The following is a 22,460-nucleotide window of genomic DNA, read 5'->3' on the forward strand; positions in this document are numbered from 1 at the left end:
TTAAACACTGTTCTATTCTCTATCTCTTACTCTTTTTAAGTCAAGTATATGATGTCTTTTGGTTTATTGTTCTTGTGTTCATCTTTGTGTATTACTATTGTCATAGTCATCGATATGAACTAATCTCATAGAGGCCTATGGTGTAGCGGGTTCATAACGATGTAGGATTCATTGCATTAGAATTGCTAAGTTGTTGATTTTCTCATCACTTTTACTTAATCCAAAACTTTGCTTAGTGCTTGTATGAATGTCATGAACTCATGCTTGGTTTATGTTCAACTCTAATGCTTGAGAAAGAATAGGTTGTTGTGCTTTTGTTTTGGGTTACTAGAATACATTCCTAGGCTAGACATAGCTAGGCTGTTTTAGACTTGTGTGAATACTCTTGATTTTAATGCTAGCCGTGCTTGTTAGGAGTTGAGATCGAGAGATGAAATTCCATTATCGGTTTAGGTTGTTAGATGCTTGAGAGAGATTTATCAATATTATTGAAGTGAGTATGAGTAGTAAAATGTGTGAAACTCAATAGCTTGTTTCTTTTCTTAGTTATGCAAATCCAAGTCGTGTCGTGAACCAGTGAACCATAGTCCTTCCTTTCATCCATTAGAAATTTCGTGACATTTATTTGTTTAATTTTGTGACTTGTTAATGAATTTTTGTGACAACAATTCCATCACTTATCTTTAGTTCTATATTAGCTTGTGATTATTAGATTCCTTATTTAGCTAATCGTCGAGGGATCGACTCGTTCTTACGATTTATTACTATTGCGACCACGTGTACTTGCATGTGCGAGATTTTCGCAACAACTTGTCGGCGTGGTTCGTATCATATGTCATTTTGATGGATGAGTTGGTATATATAAGCTTTGGGAGGTCCAACGGAAAGTATTGGGTGGCTAGACAGCCTGGGGAGGAGAGCCGCTAAGCGGCCGAGTAGGGCGAGCCGTTGTGTTCTGCTAAGCAGTTTCAAGGAGTTGGCTTCGATAGGGTAGCTCTAAAAAAAGTGGCTCTCGAGAAGGTTAGTTTCAAGGAGGTGGTTTCGAGAACTAATCGTTTTTGCTCTTGATGTGTCGTTTTTTACTTATGAAAATGATGAGATAAAGATTAATAATAATTTTTAAATAAAATTAAGGTTTATGTCTTTTTTTAGTCGAAATTCAAGACTAATAAAATTAAGATTTATATATAATTTAATTGAACAAAGACACAATAGTTACACTCTCCGTTCCTGAAAATAAAGTAAAAGCAAAATTTATACATCTCTTTCTTTAATCATAAGAGCTATAGCAGAATGTATGTGATTCTTCATCCTTACAACATTTAAAGCAAAAGGGAAAGCATATATATGCAATATATTGAAGTTATCCTTTACGTGAAACTTTAAACATGGAATAATGATAATCTATTAAAGCTGCCTAAAAAAAATTAAGGGTGATTTAGCCAAATAGCCAATTTAAAGTTATAAATTTACAAAATAGTCAAGGTTTTGTCTTAATTGATTAAAGCAAAAGGGAAAGCATATATATGCAATATATTGAAGTTATCCTTTACGTGAAACTTTAAACATGGAATAATGATAATCTATTACAGCTGCCTAAAAAAAATTAAGGGTGATTTAGCCAAATAGCCAATTTAAAGTTATAAATTTACAAAATAGTCAAGGTTTTGTCTTAATTGATTAAAGCAAAAGGGAAAGCATATATATGCAATATATTGAAGTTATCCTTTACGTGAAACTTTAAACATGGAATAATGATAATCTATTAAAGCTGCCTAAAAAAAATTAAGGGTGATTTAGCCAAATAGCCAATTTAAAGTTATAAATTTACAAAATAGTCAAGGTTTTGTCTTAATTGATTAAAGCAAAAGGGAAAGCATATATATGCAATATATTGAAGTTATCCTTTACGTGAAACTTTAAACATGGAATAATGATAATCTATTAAAGCTGCCTAAAAAAAATTAAGGGTGATTTAGCCAAATAGCCAATTTAAAGTTATAAATTTACAAAATAGTCAAGGTTTTGTCTTAATTGAGTGAAATAGCCAAAATGCACAGCAAATTGGTTTAAATTTTTTTTTAACCCAAGATTAATTTTTTGAAAGTAATAAATTGCTTATAATAATCGTAAAAAAAATTAATCATGACTGTCAAAAATATTTTGAAAACGTAAATTTGGTTACTTTGCTGAAAAGTTGAAACCTTGACTATTTTGCTAATCAATAAGTTTCAAACGGCTATTTTGTACAATTTAAGGACCATAAAAACCACAAATAATTTGAGAAGAATTTGTTGCAAATAGTAATTTTTTAGTTTTTTTTTTAAGATTTTAGTTAAAATTTTATTTTATTAAAAAAATAGCTCACCAGGTGGAAGTAAATTAAATTAACTAAATTAATTAATCTAATAATTTATTTTGACCTGATAAACTATTTTATTAATGAAATAAAATTTTGAGTTTAAAAAAAAAAAAAAAGAAGAGTGGGCTATTGGACTATTAACCTAATTGCTCTAATAATTTAATTTATATTAGATGACAAAAAATATATTTGTGACATTATGAATTAAAAACTAGAGACTTTTGTTACAAAAGTGAAAAGATGTCGATAAATAATTTGGAACTGTTTTCCTCATTATGAGCTATTTATTAAAAAAAAAATGACAATAACTATTATTAAAAAAAATCAGGATATTTTATCATTGAATATAATTTCTTTATGACATTTGTTGTTATATTTTTGGAATGAATGACTTAAATTGGATAATAAGAAAAATAATATTACTAGATACTCATATATACTTTTGGAATAATCTTATATAAAGAGTGTCATAGAAGAATTCCTTGAATACTAGCTATATATATGTATAATATATGCCATTGTTGGTTATATTTGTCTTGATTAACAAACATATATAAAAGAACAAAGAAAGAAAGAAACTTTGATATATAGTTGCATAAATAATGGAGAGAGGTGTCTCTCGAGTTATGAAGCATTTCAGCCATGAGCATGATTTGGATCCGTTCCAGTCACAATGGTTAAGGTTTGTTGCAAGGTGCACCATATGCAATGGTTGGATAAAAGCTGAAAGCGAAACTTTTTACTCATGCCCGCGGGCGAATTGCCCGCTGTATATGTATGAAGGCATCCACTTGAAATGCGCGGAGTTTCCACAACACATGGCGGCTCACCCTCTCCACCATCCTGATCACCCACTCACTCTCTCCCTCACATCCTCAGCCGACACCAGCACAAACACTTGCGATTACTGCGACCAGCTTTTCTCCGCCGCCGACGGCCAATACCACACTTACACGTGTCAGCTCTGCCCCGATGGTTTCCGCATGCACGGCGCGTGTGGCGCGGTCCCGCTCCCGACCCCTCTGCACAGCGACGACGACAAAGGTGCGCTCCAAACATTTTGTTTTCCTTTTTAGTTCTTTATGTGTTTTTATTTTATAAAACTCCTCCTAATTTCATTTATTTATCTTAATAGCTTTTGATTTATTAGAAATTTATTACGTTAGTCAATTTTATCCTGGAATTAACTGCAAAATAAAAAACGAAAAAAAAATGACTAAGTAAATATTCACGATGTCCCCTAATAAAGTAGAAACGGAATAATTGAAAAACTCAAAACTCTACACCTTCAATTCAAAGGTCAAGCGGCTATATAGCCAAATAAAACTTAACCTTTTATAAAATAGTCATAGTTTGCCAATTATAAGCAAGCTAGCCAAAGTAAGATTAATCTAGGCTGGATTAAATTTAATCCCAACGAATTATAAAGACAGAATGTAAGCTTTATGAAGACTGGATTAAAATTAATCGAGACAGGATTAAAAATCATAATGCTCTCAATTGGCTATTTTGCTATACCTAATGAAACTATGACTATTTTGCAAAAGTCATAGTTTGAAACTCGAATAGGCTACTTCGTACCATTTTTCATTAATTCAAACTCGAAGATAGACTATCTACACCCTTTTTTTTTTTTACTCATTGCTGTGTATTTCAATTACTATCCTCAAATAAAATTGAATTTCAAATTACTATAATAAAAAATGTAGCTTCCCTCGTACATAATTATCTCATTACGTGTATCATGTCTTAATTTGAGTTATTTTTAAAATTATTGATAGCTAGGCTAGAATTTAGATGTATAGACCATATATTTAACTCTCACTTTGAAACTACATACATAATGTTAATAAACCTCTGCTTTGATTGTTTAGGATTGACTGTATTTGCATATAAACAATACCATTGTAGCATTTATTGTTGTTTTTTTTTTTTTTTTTTACTTGAACCGATATCCTCATTTCATATGATGTTTACGACTGAACTAGCGCATTTTTTAAAATAAATAAAAATTATGTCAAGCTCTTCTTATATCGGACATTTCCTTAAATTTTGTTTCCGGCTTGGTGCGCCACGCGAATAGACAAAGACGACCCCTGTATCGTCCGGTTCGCATGCCACGATCGAATCCCAATGGCTCTAACAAGCTTCGGTGAATCCGAGGGTCGACGGTGCTTCGCGTGTTTGTCGCCACGCACCGACGGCGTAGCATATCGCTGCCATGTCTGCTGTAGCTTCATCCACAAAGCCTGTGGGGACCGCCTGCGCCGGAGGATCGACCACCATCCGCTCCACCCGCCGCGCCACGCTCTTTCTCTGCGCGTCACCAAACCCCGGAAATGTGACACGTGTCACAGAAAAGACTGCGTGCTCGTGTACGGGTGTTGCGAGAGCGGGTGCGGCGGATTCGCTATGTGCACCGAATGCGATACGTACGACTCGGCTACCGTCGAGTGTCGGAGCCACGACCACTCTCTTTCTCTTCTTGAAAAGGCCAACGATATTCGCTGCGAGGCCTGCAAAACGTCGTACGACGATGACTCGGTTGTGGAGGAAGTCGTTCGAACGAAATCTATGGTGTTTCGGTGCATGGAAATGGGGTGTTCTTTTGATCTCCACTTTCTATGTGGGCCTTTGCCGGTCCTTGTCGACTACGAGTACCACATTCATCCTCTTACCCTCGTCGATGCTTCCATCCTCGGAGAAGCTGATTCCGATGAACACTATTGCGACGCGTGTGAAGAGGAAAGAGATCCGCAGTTTCGTGTTTATTACTGTCGGGATTGCAAATATATTGCTCACATCCACTGCCTTCTCTTCCAGGTATGTGTATGTGTATGTGTATGTCTATATGTATAATCACACACATTCTCAAATCAATAGCATTTGATTCTAGCTTACTAACCTTTGAATCGTGAAATAGTAACGTTTTAATAATATTTAGTAATTAACCAATCCATGATGCAATAAAATAGATCCTTATTTTTTTTCTCTCATTCTTTGTTAAAATAAATTAAATAAAAATAATTTATCTATACTTAAATACTCTCTCTCCGTTATATTTCTAGCCATGAGGGAGATAAATAAATATCAACATCGCAGTTAATAGTCGATAATAACTGTAAATATGTTTCTGGATCCGGAAACCTATTGACAATTATAATCGATTATTAACTAAAGCAGAAACATATTAACAATTATTACCAACTATTAACTGCACTTTTAATTTTTTTGACCTATGTGCTTGGCAAAAAAATGTGACGATATATATATATATATATATATATATATATATATATATATATATATATAACCGAGATCCTAATAATTAAATATTATAAATAACTAATTAATAAAAAATAGTATAAATCATGTGGCACGTCAGCTGAATAGTTAGAAATTAAAAAAAATTCGAAACGTATGAAAAAAATAAAATTTTTAAGTTTGAACAATTTTAGTCAATTACAAATCTCTTTAGTTAGATTAAAAAAACAACAAATTTATTCCCCGTTTATGCATAATAAAAGGTTTAATGTAATTTTCAAAATCAAATATATCAATACAAATATATATATATTGCTCAAATAGATAAGTGAATTTATTCTTATGGATTAAATCTTTATTTAGTGTATTGTTTTATATTTTTCCTTAATTAGTTATAAATTTTCATTGCTTAAAAGATACAAGAAAGTTCAGTGTGAAAAACATAAAAGTGAGTTTAAATGATATACATGCGAAACTTGAGAACCAGGCTCCATGTTTTTACTTAATTAAAAACAGTTTTTACCCATGTTAAAGAAAACTTTAAGATCTTCAACAATAGTTAAAATCCTAGTTTATCATATAGAGAAATGCGAGAAGAAATGAAGAAATGAGAGAAGGTAATGAGTTGTGAGAGTTAGGTTAGTTTCATATTTAAATTATGGTATTTTAGGCGTTTTACCTACTTAGAAGTTTGATATTTCTAAAGTATCTAATATGAAACTTAGTTTTCAAATGTGAGTTAATATAGACCTATTTTGTTTCTCAAGTTCCCATATATATCAAACTGTATAGTCAAACAAAAAGTTTAATTTTTTATTGACCGATTCAAAGAGAATATTTGGTGGTAGACCCATATCTATTAGTAGTTAATTTGTGAACTTTATGATAAACTTCTTAGGATGGCAATTTCTTAGCTTATTTATTATTTTTAATATTTTCTTAGCTGCTTCAATCATTCTATCTAGCATCCTCGATACTTTGTTGGGTTGATAACACGGCAATCAAATTCTATCTTCATTAATGTAATATATTTCACAAGAGAAGTGTTTTTTTATTTATTTATTTATTTTTTTTAATTTGTACTAAAGTCTTATAGGTAATATGATTTGAAACTCATATAAAAAAAAATATAATAATAAATAAAGTATTTCTTATATGAAGTGACATTATACTTCATATACTTCAAAAGGTTCAATTTCCCATGTACTGTTAAATTTGTAAATAAAGTATTTCTCATATGAAGTGACATTATTTGTGATCAGATTATGAAGTTGTTGAAGGGAGGTACGAAAGAAGTTCGGTTGGAGGCTTTGGGAGAAGATCGATGGGATTTTGGCATAGAATCAATCCCAGAATCAGATCATGATCAGAACTTGACAATGAGAGACATAATAAATAAATTGACAGAAGTGGAAGTCCAACGCTTGATCAATCCTCTTAACTTTGACGCTGAATTAAAAGCTAGTGTTATAAACAGGAATTGTTATTATCGAAATTTGAACTCCGAGCTCATAGACTTCAAAGGACCAATTGAAGACATCAATGGAATTCAACAACTTTTCCACATGGACGAAAGTAAGTTCAAACAGTTCAAAAACGAGCTAAAATGGAATGTGATGGAAGAAGGTATGATATTGGAAGACAAGTACTTAAGACAGAAAGTACAAGATGTCGAAGGTTACTTGGTCCCCAAGACACTCGCTCCAATCTTAAGGACGTTGCTTCACAGCGATGTCAAAATCGACATGTCAGACTCGGACCTTACGCGGGAAATGAAGAGCGTGTTAGCCTCGTTGCTGTGCGTTGTCGTCGACAGAATGTGTAGAACCAAGTTCGAAGACGTTACTTGGGACGATATCAGGCAGTGGTTTTTCTACTTGTACGGCCTTGAAAGAATATGGGACGACTTCTCCCTCGAAATATATAGACGTCTGCTGAAAAAGTTCGTGATCCGCGCTTTTATCGGTAACAGCGCGATCAAATGTCATCGCGAGAAGTGCATAAAGCTGGCTCAGGAGATTGAAGCCCTAGAAATCAAGTTGAAGAAGTGCAAGGAAAGCTACCAGGCGATGGACACGTACACGATTGAGAGTCCCAAGACGTCTGATCTTTCAAAGGAGTTCATAAAACTGGCGTCGGAGCTGAAGGGGAAGTATCTCGCCCACATGCTTCCTTTGAAATTTAAAAAACCTTGGTGATTATTTCTTGTTTAATTCTCCAATAAACTTTTAATTCGGATTTCTTCTCAAATTATATATTCCTTGTTTGTTTGAATGATCTTATGCTGTTTTTATACTATATATATCTAGTCTTTTTAATCCCGTTCGTACTTCATTTCGAAACTCGTTTCAAATTAAGCTCATGTAATTTCTATTCTGCGATATTATTTACATTTGATTCTAATACTCTGTTGCTTTACCCGAAATTTCGTATAAACCGTGATTTTATTTTCTTCTCTGTCAAAGGTTTGGTTTGGATTCTAATGTGATTTTCATGTTTTACATCCAAAACTGTGTGTTTAAAATTAATTTATGTTACATAACATATAAAGTCATAAAATCACCCACATATAAATTCATAAATTTAGATACAAAGCAATTTTCATCATATTTTCATTAATAATCACAGTCTTAATAAATTATATAAATATTTATTAAAAAAATTATATAAATATCTATCATCTCTTCTCATACAATTTTTTAAAAAATACATAATTCATAATGCGGATTTTTATTTTCAATAAATTTACTACGAATTCGAATATTTCAATTAGACAATTATTTCGACAAAAGATATATACTATTTAGTATATTTTAAATGGATGATGTAGTTAAATAGCCAATTTAAAATTATGAATTTGCAAAATAGTCAAGGTTTGTCTTAATTGAATGAAATAACCAAAATGTGCAGCAAGTTTGTTTTAAAAAAAAAATTTGAACTCAAGATTAATATTTGTGAAAGTGATAAATTATTTATAATAATCGTAAAAAAAAATTAATCTTGGCTGTCAAAAAAATTTTGAAAACGTAAATTTGACTATTTTGTTGAAAAGTTGAAACCTTGGTTATTTTGCTAATCAATAAGTTTCAAATGACTATTTTGTACAATTTTTCCATTATAAATTAACGTGATAAAAAACATTGTATATAAATTGAAAAAAAAGAAATTATTAAATTTTAAAAGACGTATCTCTATATTCCTTAAGAAATCTTAGACCCTCAAATATAATTTTACCCACTTACCTTTTTTTTAGAATTAAGGTAAAAATAATTGTTTTTCCTACTGTAAAAAAAAAAAAAAAATCCATACTATTCGGGCTTTTGTTGCAACAGTGTATAACCGTCCTTATCCCAAATTCTCAATTCTGTCCGTCACTTCTCCCAAAACATCTCACACCACAACTCAAACCCTCTCTCGCTCTTCTCTCTATCTCGCCCATGCTCAGTTTCAAGCTCTTGAAGCTCATCAATGACGTCCATTTCAGCTCCGACTCCTCACAAGCTAGCCTTCCCTGCCCATTCCCCTCCAATCAGACGCCAAGCTTTGTCCCACTCCTTCTCATCTCCTTCGTCTAGGGTTTCCGATTACTCCGCCAACGTTTGCAGGTGTCAGAGCTCGTCTTCTTCCTCTTCATCGTCTCCGTCCGATTCCTCGTCCCCGTGGCGATGGGAAGAGGTCATCGGTGATGCCTTCCGAACCGCCGTCAAGCGCTTCCTCAATTCGCTCCCCAACAGTCCTTCCGCCGCCGATTCCGCTCTGACGCCCCGCGGCGACGATCCCGATTGGGACTGGGAGCGCTGGTCCCGGCATTTCGCCGAGGTCGAAGAGCAAGAGCGATTGGTCTCTCTCTTAAAGGCATCTCTCTCTCTCTCTGCTTCGATTTTAATTCGTTCTCATTAAAGCACTGCTCTTTCTCTCGATGCGATGAGTTAATGATTCAATTTGCCTGCTTTTCTTTCGAGTTACAGACTCAGCTGTACCACGCAGTTCAGTCCGAGGAGTTCGAAGACGCTGCGAGGCTCAAAGTGGCTATTGCTGCCGCGGCATCGAACGATGTGGTTGGCAGAGTTATGTATAGATTACAGGTAAAAGAACTGAACTTTCACTCTTTGTCTGTGGCCAATTGTTCAGGTCGGAGTTTGTGTGTGTGTTTTGTAGAGAGCTGTGGAGGAAGAGAAGTACAAGGATGCGGCTTTTATAAGAGACAATGCTGGTGCTGGATTGGTGAGTACTCATAAAATCAAACCTTTATTATTATTATGAAATTTAATGTTTAGTTATTATTAACAACTTGTATATTTGTACTTGCGCATGTTCTCCTTTTATGGTTCTAGCTCTCTAGCATATAATTCTCTCATTCATAGGATACGTCGTTTCGGTATATCAGATCATCCTCAATTGGATCTTTCTGTTCCGTGAATTTCAAGTTTTTGTTTAATCATGTTTTTACGATTAATGTCCCTATATCAGTTGCTAGTTTGCTTCATCCTATTATGGTTTAGTAATGTGGCGTTCCATAGTACTGTTTTTCCTCTGGCTGTAGAAGTTTCGATTTGGTATAGTACCGAGAAGATCTTTGCATTTATCTAGGGTTTTAGTTGGTATCATATAAGATAGCACAGGTTTACAATTTTTCTCCTGATTATTGCTTCCAGATTGGATGGTGGTCTGGTATTTCTAAAGATATTGGCGAGCCTCATGGTTTAATAATTCGAATAACTGCAGAGCATGGGAGATATGTGGCAAGAAGTTATAGCCCTAGGTATGTTTTAAGTTAGTCCTTTTTTTGTGCTTTTAAAAAAGAGAGTTCCCATAGACATTATTTTTATTTATCTTATAATGTATAGTTGCGTGATTGTTATCATTAATTTTATAATGTATAAGGCGAGGTTTATGTGAACCTAAAACATCGAATTATGTAGCGGATCACTGTGAGTTTCAGGTTACAGTAGCTATCATTTAATTTACTATTATAGTTCCATTTTGTGCTGTGTTTAATAATGCTTTGATTTCGTTGATGGATATCAGTTCAACTCAGATTCGTTCAACTTCTTATCTACATGTATTTCCAGGCAACTTTCTACTGCTGCATCTGGTAATCCCCTATTTGAGATCTTCTTAACAGTGAATAAGAAGGGTGAATACAAACAAAAGGTATTTTTTTACGCACAATCTCATGTATAACTTTTTACTGGACTCGAATCCACAGCTTGAAGTATTTTGTATATGATGGCACACTTTTTTTCCCAGTAAATCTCAGACTTCTGATCTTAAGTTTGAATTAAAATCTTCGCAAAGGGTGTCACTTATAAATATTGAAATTATTTCCGAAATTCCTCTCTTGTTTGTTACATTGCTGATGTATTGCAAACCTTTGCCAAAGTGAAGAAAATTATTTATCTTAAGATAAACGTGTGGCACACCATTTCTATCGCATTAAAGTGTGGTTCCTCTCATAATGAAGACGCTTTTGATTGATTTATTGCTAGCTCAGAACATAGATGAACGTGTGCTTGTTAATGTGCGTGTTGCATTCTTTCTAGTGCAGCGTTGTGTATTATATTTTTCTAACATGTTTTGATACCTAGTGATCATTAATTGTGACAAATAGCATGCTTTATATTATCTTAGGGAAATGTCATGGTTTTCAGGCTGTTTACTTAAAACGGGGAAGCACTGTTCAAGATATATCAGTTTCCTCTGAAGCGCCGGATTTTAAGTTAATATCGAACCCTTTGGATTCAATTGATGACAAAACTGATCTACTTGTTGCTATTAACGAAGATGCGGACGACGAAGATGATAGTGATACAGATGATTCTGATCCAGCCAAAGGGTTCTCGAGTTTCCAGAATATATTGAAAGATGTGATTCCTGGTGTAAAGGTCAAGGTTATGAAAGTGACCGCCCCCGAGAAGGTAGACAAGGACCTAATATCCAAAGTTATTGAGCAAATTATAGAGGAAGACGACGAAGAACAGGATGATGATATAGACAATTTAGAAATAGACGATGAAGATGAGAGTGAGAGTGAGGGTGAGAGGGAGAGTGAAAGTGACGGAGAGAGTGATCTGATTGAATTGGATGTTGGTCCGGAAATTGTCGAGAGCAAAGAGCAAAGTAAAATTGCCGAGGATAAAGAGCTAAGTGAAATTGCATTTAAGGTGGTAGTTGGCGGCCTCATGCAGAAAATGTCTTCTGGGTTGCCCACAAAAAATGTGAATCGAGTACCCGCTAAGCTAGAAAAGAATGGAAGGTTGTCCTTTGCATTCTCCATCGAGAAAGATGCAAGCCAACATGATTCCCATGACAAGGAGCAAGCTTTGATGGATAAAAAATCTCTTAAAGGCCGGCGTAGCATTGACCATGTTATGTATGATCTCACTAAGTTTATCGGTAAAAAAGAAAAAGTACCACTGAAGGTGAGCTTACACGTTCACTGAATTTACAGGCATTTATTATGATGGCAAACTTTTTTCTTTAGTGATTTACATTTAACTATTCAGGTGCTTAAAGATGTCGGGGAGTTGATAAGTCACTCACTGAGTCGGGCTCAAAACTATCAACCACTCTCTGGTTCAACAACTTTCAACCGCATTAGGTCACCGAATTCTTCTGATCCTCTGAATGGTTGTTTATTCTGTGCATCCTTTTATCCTCTCGATTCTTTGTTACACATGATATATAGAATAACGATTTATTCTATCAGGGTTGTATATTGGGACTCATGGGCTCTACGCATCTGAAGTAATTCATCTGCAGCGAAAATTCGGTCAATGGAAAGATGACAGTGGGACAACAGAGCCTTCTAATCTCGAGTTCTATGAATACGTAGAAGCCTTGAAAGTTATTGGGGATCCTTATATACCAGCCGGCCAGGTAGAAATTCACGAGCTAATATGAAAGAGCCTATGGAAAAATTACAGCTAATTTTTAAAAGAAAAAAATGGTTTAATTAATTATTGATCTTTCACAGGTTAATGTTTTTACTTTAATGTGAATTGGAAGACTGAAAAATCTGAATATTTTTTGTACCATCTGGTTCGTGCAGGTTGCTTTCCGGGCAAAAGTTGGTAAAAGGTACCAACTTCCTCATAGAGGGATTATTCCAGAAGAATTTGGAGTGGTATGCCTATATATATATATATATATATATTTATTTTTTCCTTTCTATTATTCTCTGTAAGATCGTGTCATTATCGTCTGTTTTGTCTACCTAGATTGGTAGATACAAAGGACAAGGAAGACTTGCTGGTCCCGGGTTTCGCAATCCTCGATGGGTTGATGGTGAACTTGTTATCTTGGATGGAAAGGTTTTTTCTTCAACTCTGCTTCTTATCTACTACTCTTAAAGACATTGTTTTAACAATTGAGGTTAGATTCATATAACCAAAGGTGTATTATATTTTTGGAAATTTGCAGTACATAAAAGGTGGACCTGTTGTTGGGTTCGTGTATTGGGCCCCCGAGCTCCACTTTCTAGTATTCTTCAATCGGCTGAGGCTTCAAGAATGAAATCTCGGTGTACATAAACGGCTCAGAGACTCGACTTGTTTTTTTCATTCGTGTAGGTATGTATGTGCATCCTCTAACAAGAGTATAAAAACCAGTTTTGTGAGGCAGTGTTTCTTGTTTTGCAGCTTAGAGGATATTTATTTCTCTTAACATCATATGCTCAAGTTAATCAGTTTGAAGATCAAGACTTCTGATTTCGATGACTGGTCACAGATGTATTTGGTAAACTTTGATACATGGTCAAGTTATTAATCATATTCCAGTAATAAACTTCAAAATTATTTGAACTCTATCATACGCTCAAATTGATGAGAGTATTCAAAACTCTTCAATGAGCTTAAGGTATCTGTATATAAATAGCTCTTTTTCCGTGTTGGTCCGTTCTTGGATACAACTGAAGAGTTGCCCATGTTCCGGCTTTTATAAAGAGCCACAACCCTTGTATTTCTTTACTATAGCTGACTTAAAATATTATATAAATAGCTATTTGAAATTAGTTTACAATTTATTGAGTAGCAAAATAGCCTAAAATTAATTTTTTTTTTTTAGCAAATTAGACTAAGTTAGCAAATATATAAATAAGATATATATATTTGTTGTAGCTAATTAACCAATTGAAATTAATAGATCGGTGAAATAGTTAAAATTTATAAAGATGTGCAACTTAAGAAACTGTTAAGTTGTTTATATACAACGTCGCAAAAAATTTAGTCGTGTCAAAAAAATATTTTGACGACTTGGTTATTTTGTTAAGTTTTAAATGATTATTTTGCATAATTTTTTCTAGAAGTATTTACCACATACAAGCAATTTACCTGGGTAAAAAACGTCAGATAAACTCGTCCACTTTACGAATTTCATTAGTTACGGCTATGATCTCTTAAGCTAAAACGGGTATTCATAGTATTCCACACATTCTACTTACGGCTTAAAATTTCAAAACTTGAAATTGACTGTTTGGGTACGTAAGGTTACATGCTTCGAGATAGGAAAAGCCACTCTCTCACGGTCTCCACGACATTTTTTTTTATTTATTAATTTTGACAGACAACATACTGGCTTCTGACTTGATGAAAAAAAAAACTGAAACTTCCAAATTATTTATTTGTATGCATAAAAACTTTTAGAAGGATTCATAATCAGCTGAAGCAAAACGGTTCATGGTTTTCCAGCTTCAGTGAAGGTGACTTGGCATGCTATTTTGGCACCTCTTTCCTTCATCATATACAAACCTACGTGGTGCATGAACTCCTGAGGCACAGATTTGGGGTTAAGCTCTATTTTTAACATATTCATACACATCAGATTAGTAGTACTAACAAATGTCTTATCTAGTTTGATCATAAAAAAAGAAAGCTTTACCTGTGGATGAGCCAAACCACCTTTTGTGCTCTTAGCAACCTCAAGAGGGACATCAAAAGTGGCACAAGCGCGAGAATAGACCACCACTTTCTCCAGAGGCCTCAGAAACCCTCTGTTTCTTGCTGATATCGTTGAGCAAACGAAGTCCAGTACACATATGTCCGTACATACTCCAACAACCAATAACTTCACATACAGAAATGAGCTCAAAAAATGTGTGATCGGAATGGTATAATAGCTTGAACGAGTGAGACTGTGCTTACTGTTTTGATGTGATGGTTCTTGACCCAGTCGACGAAGACGTTTGAACCATCAGATTCGATTGAACCCAAATACCCATCAAAGCACTCCTTGCGTCTGATTGTCACGTTTGGTTCTTCCTCTAACCATCTTAGAGCTGAACAAAGAAATGATTCATCAGCAAAACTTGGAAGAGAGAAATGTGTATACATGATCATCATATGTGTATACCTACCCGGTACCAAATTCGACTCTTCTGTGCCTGCAATACAGTGAGGTGGATAAGGTTCTTCAGGCTTGTTTGGGTGGTGAGAATCAATGAACGCCATGATCGGCCAGTTTTTATCGCTGAATCTTCTCGCTATCGCTTCCGACTCATTGATCATACCAGATATCTGGCTATTGGCTTCTCTAGGAGCCTGAAAAACAAGCAAAATGTTTCCAAATTTGTTAAAAATCAAACATAAAGCATGTATCTTTGATGACCCTTTTCAATTTAGCTCGAAGTACGAAAAACCAATCAGAAAACTACTCTTTAAAAACAAAAATACATGATCCTGCAGTACAATTTTCACATCTGATATAACAAAGGACAAAGTATGTATGATCTAGTTCCGTGAATTCTGATAATATGATGATGAGTTGAGTTAGAAGATGACCAGATTCCCAGCACCAACAGTGCAGAAACCATTGATGATGTCCACAAGAACAAGACCTGTCACAGTATCTTCACACAGATTCACCGTCTCTTGCTCAAGGGGAATCTCATTCCTCAACACATCGATAGTTTGAAACCCCATACTTCAGTGAACCCGAAAAAAAAGGATAAAGAAGAAAAAGCTAAACCAGAATGATGGGAATTCAAAGATGAGACAAATTATTGTTCAAAAGCGGTGAAGATAATTTCTGATCATCATGTCACTACTGTCGACTCTTATCATGGTGATAAAGATTCCAAAGGCGAAAAGTCTTATACGCAAATAAGAGTGTCGTGTGTGACTTTTGTGGACTATTACTAGCCATAGGTTTGAAACGCGGACGGCAAATAGTGTGTCGATGATGAAAAAAATTCGAATATTGATCGACGAAAATAATGTGAAAATTTGAAAAAAAATTTGACGAAAATTGCGGTGATCGATGAAAATTGTGATAAAACACGAAAATATCGATAAATAATGTTGTAAAATAATAAATATATGTAAACTAATTACTTCTGTAGCTGTTTATAGTGATAAATATTTGATAAAAAATGAATTTTTTTCTGTTAATTTTTTTACAACATTTTACCCAGGCTTAGACGCAGTATTTTTCTCTCTCCACAATCAAGCTAAATGATGGATAGAGTGATTCTATTTAATGTATATAGCTGTGAAACAGTTGAATCAATCAAGTGATCAACTTCTCTTGATCCCTCCATATTCCAAAACCTGGGACTACTTTTTTTTTTCTCTTGCTATATTTATTATATAATTTGTCCACAAAGTCAGCTCTAGGATCTTTGAGACTAGGAAACTCAAACTCATATATAATTTGGTAAATACAACCATCTTGTGACTAGTCTGAAGGGACTAGGTCGACTGAGACGGTCTTAGCCAGATGGAAAAATTATAAAAGATTTACATACAAATACAATAATCACCAAGGTGGGAAGGAAAAAAAAAGGGTATCTATTTATTTAATAAACATTTTATAGTACACAAAAAAAATTACAAAAATTACCCCATAAATTACTATCTTAGATGAAAACTTGGTAGGGCTCAATAACTCTTACATCAAATTAGTAAACAGAACTCAACGAACTTCAGAGCATTCATCAATCGGAGAGAGATCGTTGCGCCAATGGAAGCTATCATCTTCTTTATCTGCCACCATGAAAGTCTGCGACGTTGGATTGGGAAAGAGAAGCTTCAGTCGGAAAGCATCGACCCCGTTCAGGTAATACCGAAACAGCCTCTTTGCTCTAACGAAACCGAGCCGACCATAAAGCGCCAACGCTCCTTTGTTCGTAACTTCCGCTTCTAATGTCACCTTGTCGAGAAAAAAAGAACAAAAAAATCAAGACAAATGTTAAAATCACCAGAGCAAGATTGTTCAATTTCGAAATGGCCTCGATGCTGTGAAGTATGTCGTTATTATTATATGAATTGAAAGCCAAGCCGGTTCCCAGACCGAATTGAAGAGATAAAGCCTCAAATATTCATATAATGTGATGAAAAGATTGATTAAATGGAGGTCTCTAGTCTCTCTATGGGCAAAGGCCGATTAATAGGAAACTGAACAAACAGAAACAGAAAGTTCGAATCTTTATGTTTTGCATTTCCTCGGAAGTTGACATAAACTCAAGTAATCGTTTTTGGTCGTACCTCTTCACAACCCGATTCCATCATGACTTGAATGGACCTGGTTACAAGTTCTGTAGCTGCGAATCCGAAATCGAAAAAACAAATGTCAAGGGCTTAGATCAAAACTCCATATAATTTCCCATTGACACCCTATCTTGACACCAATTCAACAAGAATTATAAAAACATATTCAAGAACTCAATTTACATGTCCCATCTTAATTATTTCCAAGAGAAGTAGCACAAAAGAATCAAGCTTTCCATTTGTTTATCTTCTTCTTTTCATTCCCCAAAGTAGGCGTAATTTGCATAATTGAACAACATAACAAAAAACCCACAAACAGAATATCACCAGAAATCAACCTTCAAAGCTCAAGCAAAAAATTAAAAATATTACCAATGCCTTTTCCTCGGTAGGGCTTGATGACAACAAGCATTGCAATGTATCCTCTGAAACTATTTCGATGCTCTCCCATCTTACAAACCACCGTTCCCACACATTTCCCTCGATGAAACGCCTTCATTCACAAAATGATATAAAAATCAAATCTTTTTTCTTTATTCCTAAATCAACATAAGGAATACATACATACATACCAGGAAAGAGAGCTGAGGCCAGAGATAGACAAAGTAGCGATAAGTGAAGATTGAATAGGGTTCGCTGAGTTCGGAGTCGACGAGTCCCATGATCAGAGGCAAGTGGTGTTCGCCTCCATAGCTGACGTACTCGATCTCCGAAGAAGACACCTCTTCGTTGTCGTTCGGCTCTGTGCTGTTCTCGTTCTCGGTTTCCGATTCCATTCTTTGAGCTTTAACTTTGCGGCTTCGGCGTCGTTTTTCGTCAATCGTCCGTCGACAATTAGATCACCTGAAAATGCAGTCGAGGTCTCTTATGAAGAGAAAACCCGACGGTTTTAAGAAGATTTCAGTCCAAACGACAATAAGAGGCTGACTCGACCCGCTTTAAAACGACAAACCGTTAAGTTTTCAAGTTTGGGCTTTTCCGGCCCATCCGGTAGAAACCCAGAGTTACACTAGGACAAATGCCTCAAATCCCTCATTTTTTTTTTTTTTTTTTTTATAATATAAATAAAACTATACATAGAAGATAGAACAGCATAGAACAAACAAACACGGATAAGTTTGTTTGTTTTTTAATTTTTTTTTTTTTTTTTTTATTTCATGTAAGAATGTTCCGACAATCACACTCTCCTGAGTCCTGACTAACTTCAATATCCTCTTTCTCTCTCTGTACTGGTTTACACAGAGTACAGCATAAATCCATGAGATGATAATTACTATGCAATCAAACCCAACATCACTGCAAGCACGACCACAATCACTATTCCCACCTCAGATTCCCAACCCAAAATCCCTATCCTGCTTTCTCTTACCGAAAAAAGAAACCCCATTGAATCACCACAATCGCCGCCACATACAGCCGAGAGAAATGCTCTCCCGACTGACACCGAAGTCATCGCCGAGCGATGATAATGGGGTTCGGACATTGACGGACTACGTGGGCAAGACTGGGGTCAACGCCGGAGATGACCTAGTCGTGCTTTTCGCTCACATCCAATACGCTTCCAAGAGGATCGCTTCTCTTGTCGCCTCTCCCTTCGGCTCCGCCGTCTCCGCCGCGGATTCGAGCCCCGCTCTGGGCTCCGACAGGGACGAGCCGAAGCCGCTCGATATCGTCTCGGTATGCCCACGTGGCACCTCTATGATCAGTTAGTCTAGGAGATTTGGTGAACTTTTTGTTTTTCTCAGAGTAGTATTTTGGTCCCTTTGAGTTTCGTTTCTGCTCATAGAGTGTATTTCCTTAAAAAAAAAGATTAGAGCTTTTACAGGTAAATGATTTTTTTGGAGGGTATATATATAAGTTTTTTTGCCTTTGCCTTTGCCTTGCAATAATAGCAAATAGAACCTTTATAAATACAGAATGAAATCATCTTGGAGTCTCTTAGAAATTCTGGGAAAGTGGCGGTGATGGCTTCCGAAGAAGACGATGCTCCGGTCTGGATCAGCGACGACGGGCCGTTCGTGGTGGTGACGGACCCGCTCGACGGTTCGCGAAACATCGACGCCTCGATTCCCACGGGAACGATCTTCGGGGTTTACAAGCGGCTCGAGGAGCTCGATCATCTCCCCGTTGAGGAAAAGGCTCAATTGAACTCGCTCCAAAGCGGGACTAAGCTCGTGGCCTCTGGCTATGTCCTCTATTCCTCGGCCACGATATTCTGCGTGAGTTTTGGCTCGGGGACTCATGCTTTCACGCTCGATCGTTCTACCGGAGACTTTGTTCTCACGCACCCCGACATTAAGATTCCTCCTCGAGGTAATTTTTGTGATTATTTTCGGGTAATGTGTTGAGTATCACGAGTTACAGAGTAACTGATGTCATTATGAATTTTGATAAGTATGGTACAAAGTTAATGGAAGAAAGGACATGGCCATTGCAAGTATACCAAACGATTGACTAACTGTATGCAAGTTTTCGCATAGACTCACATGGGTTATTGTGGCTTCTTAATTTATTGCTAGTATTTTGATTTTTTAATGTAATTTAACTGTTTAAATCTCAGATTCATATTAGTGGTATTAGGACTATTGTCTATTTTGGTGGTGCTTTTCGACTATATAGACTGATATAAGTACGAATATTTACTCCATTGGATACTTTAAAGATCAAGAGTTTGGATGATCTGCTAATGACAGTCAGCGCTCTATGTTTAGTGTCAATTGAATCCTTATAACTTGACTTAGGCGTATCAAATAAGAGAGATTTTCAGAATCCTCGTAAGAAAATTTGATTTATATTGTGGTTTGATTCATTTTGGTCTTCAAATTTTGTACTTCAATCCTTACTCGAGCAAGTAAAGCCTTCAATGGGATTCCATTTCTAACCGCTCTTTGTGTTTCATAGGTCAAATATATTCGGTCAACGATGCTAGGTATTTTGATTGGCCCGAAGGACTACGAAAATACATCGACACAGTGAGGCAAGGGAAAGGCAAGTACCCAAAGAAGTACTCGGCTCGTTACATATGCTCTTTGGTGGCCGATCTCCACCGGACTCTTCTGTACGGCGGAGTGGCTATGAATCCGAGGGACCATCTCCGTTTGGTGTACGAAGCGAACCCGCTCAGCTTTCTTGTTGAGCAAGCCGGAGGGAAAGGCTCGGATGGGAAGCACAGGATTCTCTCTATTCAGCCGGTGAAGTTGCACCAAAGACTGCCCTTGTTTTTGGGGAGCTTAGAGGACATGGAAGAGTTGGAGAGTTATGGAGATGTGCAACAGAAACTGAATCCTGGCTACGAAGTTTGATGAGAAATCAAACTGGAGTGAATTATCTTCTTTTTTAGTCTGATTATTTTTCCTGCCTGTGCTGGTGATTTGTAAATAGTACAAAATAAATTTTCCACGTTTGATCTTTGATAAGAACACTCGATAATAATTGAATATTTTTGAGACAGATTATAAGTTGTCTGTGCGATCAGAGACATTCTTTGAGTTTTCACCGGACGATTGTTTTGTTTGAATATTCCTTGTTGCAATAAATGCCAACGGGGCCGAACACTATCTTGTGAGGCGGTTTAGCTATGGTTTTTCCGAGCTTGGACGGTGACCACTTCTCGTGGAGGCTCCTCTTCTAGAAGCGCCACGGGATTTCGTGAAGGATTTGGGAGTTGCGTCAATTTTCAGTTGGAGTACGTAGATATTTTTGTGAGCTCCTTCTTCTAACGTCAAAATGTTAGCGTTCGGTTTCGGACGAACACTTAAGAGCGGACATAATCAGCGATTCAACCCAATTTCAGACCCTGAGGTCGCACGTAGCTACTTTGTGGGTCACTTGTCTGGTCACTCAAAAGAGCTACTTTGTGGGTCACTTGTCTGGTCACTCACTAGAGCACATTTCTCGTGCATTATTTTTCTCTCAATAATTTATATTTAAATGAATAAAACAACACGTTTTTATTATTGATTAGAAAAAGAATAACGATAAACAAAGTGTTTTAAACAAATGTTTTTTTTCTTCTTTTTTTTACAAAGAACTTTATTTAATTTATATAATATTGGTTGATTTGTTTATAAACACAATTTTTTTTTAAATACAGCGTCTTATTATTGGGTGTTTTTTTTTAATTTTTTAATTTTTAATTTTTTTTACAAACATAAGTGCTTGTTGTTTTATAAATGTAATCCGCTTTTAATTTTTTTTTTTATTATTATTTTAGTTTCAGGCTTTGGTTTTTCTTCTTATTGAGTTCATCTATTGAATGTCGTTCTAAAAAATGAATTAGATTGGCTTTTTATTATTTTATTTATAATTCTTCAATTTTTTTCGATTGAAATGAAAGACATTTTGATAATCTAATTGATATAATGCAAGGTTTGAAATTCCGGGGAAACCGTACGAAAATCAGTCCGGAAACCGTTTTTTTCAAAGTCCCGATACCGGTATGTACAAAACCGTTTACTTTCCATTTTTTCCTGGATTCCGGTTTCCAGGGAAATCGTCCACTTTCCGATTGTGCTTAGGAAAATTTCCACGCATTCTGACGGAAACATACCGGTAAGTGGTCAAATACCGACAATTCTTAAAATATGATGATATTTAGTGTTCTTCACGAAATTTGATGTTATTTTTTGATGATTTAGTTCAGATTCTTAGTTTCTAACTTCATTATTGTGTTTAAACTTTAATTGGAGTTTGTATCCAATTTTTTTCAAGTTTTTTGTTACATTAGAAAATAGGATTTAGATTTAAATGTGTTTTTGACTTTTTTTGTTAAATTAGTTGTAGAATATGAAATTTTATATATAATTAGTTGATTTTTAACATGAATATCATTATTATTTTGATTTTGTACTTTTTCTTTTCTTTTTCTGCTTTCCACGGTATTCCTTTCGAATATCAGTGATTACCAGCAATTTGAACCTCGAAACGGTAACTCTAACGATATTTCGATCATTGATATAATGGACTCATCTTTTTAATTAAAATTTTCAAAACTATACTTTTTAGAAAGTAATCAATTTTAATTTGACTATTATTCTCAATCACCTAAAAAAATCAATTTATTAATAAATTTTCAATAATTGTAATAATATTTCCTTTCCAGTGTGCCAATTTTAATAAATTAAGGTAAAAAAAAATCAAATCTTAGTTAAGGATGAATATTTAACATTAATAAAATATAAGAGATACTTTAATTATAGATAAATGAAAAGTATGTTTGGGATACATTTGCATAACTCATTTTTTTTTTGGAGCTAAATCATGGTTTTGTCAAGACGAGTACTAAATACAGCACATATGTATTATGTAGGGTACTTTAAACTTAAAGTTATTTATTTATTTATTTTTATAAC

At 35.1% G+C, this 22,460-nt stretch overlaps 5 protein-coding genes across 8 annotated transcripts; 3 read left to right on the top strand and 2 right to left on the bottom strand.

The window, feature by feature from the left end:
* The first annotated feature begins 257 nt into the window (after positions 1–257).
* LOC149387161 (uncharacterized) lies at positions 258–8,042 on the top strand. The gene is made up of 4 exons (XM_089623851.1): positions 258–1,020; positions 3,146–3,406; positions 4,446–5,185; positions 6,889–8,042. Exons 2-4 carry the CDS (start codon positions 3,181–3,183, stop codon positions 7,822–7,824), a joined length of 1,902 nt encoding a protein of 633 aa, XP_089479977.1. The 5' UTR covers positions 258–1,020; positions 3,146–3,180; the 3' UTR covers positions 7,825–8,042.
* A 929-nt stretch (positions 8,043–8,971) lies between these two features.
* Positions 8,972–13,666, top strand: EX1 (UvrB/UvrC domain protein (DUF3506)). 3 transcript variants are annotated; one of them, XM_089623849.1, is made up of 12 exons: positions 8,972–9,481; positions 9,595–9,711; positions 9,785–9,850; positions 10,282–10,388; positions 10,699–10,780; positions 11,278–12,048; positions 12,133–12,256; positions 12,336–12,505; positions 12,678–12,752; positions 12,847–12,939; positions 13,049–13,197; positions 13,250–13,666. In XM_089623849.1, the coding sequence occupies exons 1-11, from the start codon at positions 9,095–9,097 to the stop codon at positions 13,139–13,141; spliced, it is 2,085 nt and encodes a 694-aa protein (XP_089479975.1). In that variant the 5' UTR covers positions 8,972–9,094; the 3' UTR covers positions 13,142–13,197; positions 13,250–13,666. The 3 variants fall into 3 exon arrangements, with proteins under 3 accessions (XP_089479975.1, XP_089479973.1, XP_089479974.1); XM_089623847.1 differs by having other exon boundaries at positions 13,267–13,666; XM_089623848.1 differs by having other exon boundaries at positions 13,049–13,193; positions 13,267–13,666.
* A 396-nt stretch (positions 13,667–14,062) lies between these two features.
* Positions 14,063–15,733, bottom strand: LOC149387163 (nicotinamidase 1-like). The gene is made up of 5 exons (XM_089623853.1): positions 15,403–15,733; positions 14,979–15,162; positions 14,767–14,900; positions 14,504–14,689; positions 14,063–14,392 (listed from the first exon to the last, which is right to left on the bottom strand). Exons 1-5 carry the CDS (start codon positions 15,541–15,543, stop codon positions 14,300–14,302), a joined length of 738 nt encoding a protein of 245 aa, XP_089479979.1. The 5' UTR covers positions 15,544–15,733; the 3' UTR covers positions 14,063–14,299.
* A 654-nt stretch (positions 15,734–16,387) lies between these two features.
* ATMAK3 (Acyl-CoA N-acyltransferases (NAT) superfamily protein) lies at positions 16,388–17,997 on the bottom strand. 2 transcript variants are annotated; one of them, XM_089623854.1, is made up of 4 exons: positions 17,682–17,993; positions 17,482–17,602; positions 17,107–17,162; positions 16,388–16,771 (listed from the first exon to the last, which is right to left on the bottom strand). In XM_089623854.1, exons 1-4 carry the CDS (start codon positions 17,883–17,885, stop codon positions 16,535–16,537), a joined length of 618 nt encoding a protein of 205 aa, XP_089479980.1. In that variant the 5' UTR covers positions 17,886–17,993; the 3' UTR covers positions 16,388–16,534. The 2 variants fall into 2 exon arrangements, with proteins under 2 accessions (XP_089479980.1, XP_089479981.1); XM_089623855.1 differs by having other exon boundaries at positions 16,610–16,761; positions 17,682–17,997.
* Positions 17,998–18,237: 240 nt separating this feature from the next.
* On the top strand, positions 18,238–20,689 carry LOC149387165 (Inositol monophosphatase family protein). Its single transcript, XM_089623852.1, has 3 exons — positions 18,238–18,786; positions 19,026–19,422; positions 20,011–20,689. Exons 1-3 carry the CDS (start codon positions 18,373–18,375, stop codon positions 20,409–20,411), a joined length of 1,212 nt encoding a protein of 403 aa, XP_089479978.1. The 5' UTR covers positions 18,238–18,372; the 3' UTR covers positions 20,412–20,689.
* The last annotated feature ends 1,771 nt before the right edge of the window (positions 20,690–22,460 follow it).

Source organism: Urtica dioica, chromosome 8 (assembly GCF_054948205.1).
Source record: "Urtica dioica subsp. dioica isolate 48M chromosome 8, U.dioica_male_clone48M_v1_H2, whole genome shotgun sequence".
In the NCBI taxonomy this organism is placed as follows: Eukaryota; Viridiplantae; Streptophyta; class Magnoliopsida; order Rosales; family Urticaceae; genus Urtica; species Urtica dioica.

Coding starts and splice junctions, on each gene's coding strand:
- ATMAK3 (XM_089623854.1), bottom strand. CDS start 17,885: ATGGAATCGGAAACCGAGAACGAGAACAGCACAGAGCCGAACGACAAC. Junction 17,603..17,681: donor GGCCTCAGCTCTCTTTCCTG/GTATGTATGTAT, acceptor TTGTGAATGAAG/GCGTTTCATCGAGGGAAATG. Junction 16,772..17,106: donor TGGAATCGGGTTGTGAAGAG/GTACGACCAAAA, acceptor TTTCTCGACAAG/GTGACATTAGAAGCGGAAGT.
- LOC149387161 (XM_089623851.1), top strand. CDS start 3,181: ATGGCGGCTCACCCTCTCCACCATCCTGATCACCCACTCACTCTCTCC. Junction 3,407..4,445: donor GCACAGCGACGACGACAAAG/GTGCGCTCCAAA, acceptor CCACGCGAATAG/ACAAAGACGACCCCTGTATC. Junction 5,186..6,888: donor TCCACTGCCTTCTCTTCCAG/GTATGTGTATGT, acceptor ATTTGTGATCAG/ATTATGAAGTTGTTGAAGGG.
- LOC149387165 (XM_089623852.1), top strand. CDS start 18,373: ATGATAATTACTATGCAATCAAACCCAACATCACTGCAAGCACGACCA. Junction 18,787..19,025: donor AGCCGCTCGATATCGTCTCG/GTATGCCCACGT, acceptor TTATAAATACAG/AATGAAATCATCTTGGAGTC. Junction 19,423..20,010: donor CATTAAGATTCCTCCTCGAG/GTAATTTTTGTG, acceptor TGTGTTTCATAG/GTCAAATATATTCGGTCAAC.
- LOC149387163 (XM_089623853.1), bottom strand. CDS start 15,543: ATGGGGTTTCAAACTATCGATGTGTTGAGGAATGAGATTCCCCTTGAG. Junction 15,163..15,402: donor CTGTTGGTGCTGGGAATCTG/GTCATCTTCTAA, acceptor CTTGTTTTTCAG/GCTCCTAGAGAAGCCAATAG. Junction 14,393..14,503: donor GTGGTTTGGCTCATCCACAG/GTAAAGCTTTCT, acceptor TCTGTGCCTCAG/GAGTTCATGCACCACGTAGG.
- EX1 (XM_089623849.1), top strand. CDS start 9,095: ATGACGTCCATTTCAGCTCCGACTCCTCACAAGCTAGCCTTCCCTGCC. Junction 9,482..9,594: donor GATTGGTCTCTCTCTTAAAG/GCATCTCTCTCT, acceptor TTCGAGTTACAG/ACTCAGCTGTACCACGCAGT. Junction 9,851..10,281: donor ACAATGCTGGTGCTGGATTG/GTGAGTACTCAT, acceptor TATTGCTTCCAG/ATTGGATGGTGGTCTGGTAT.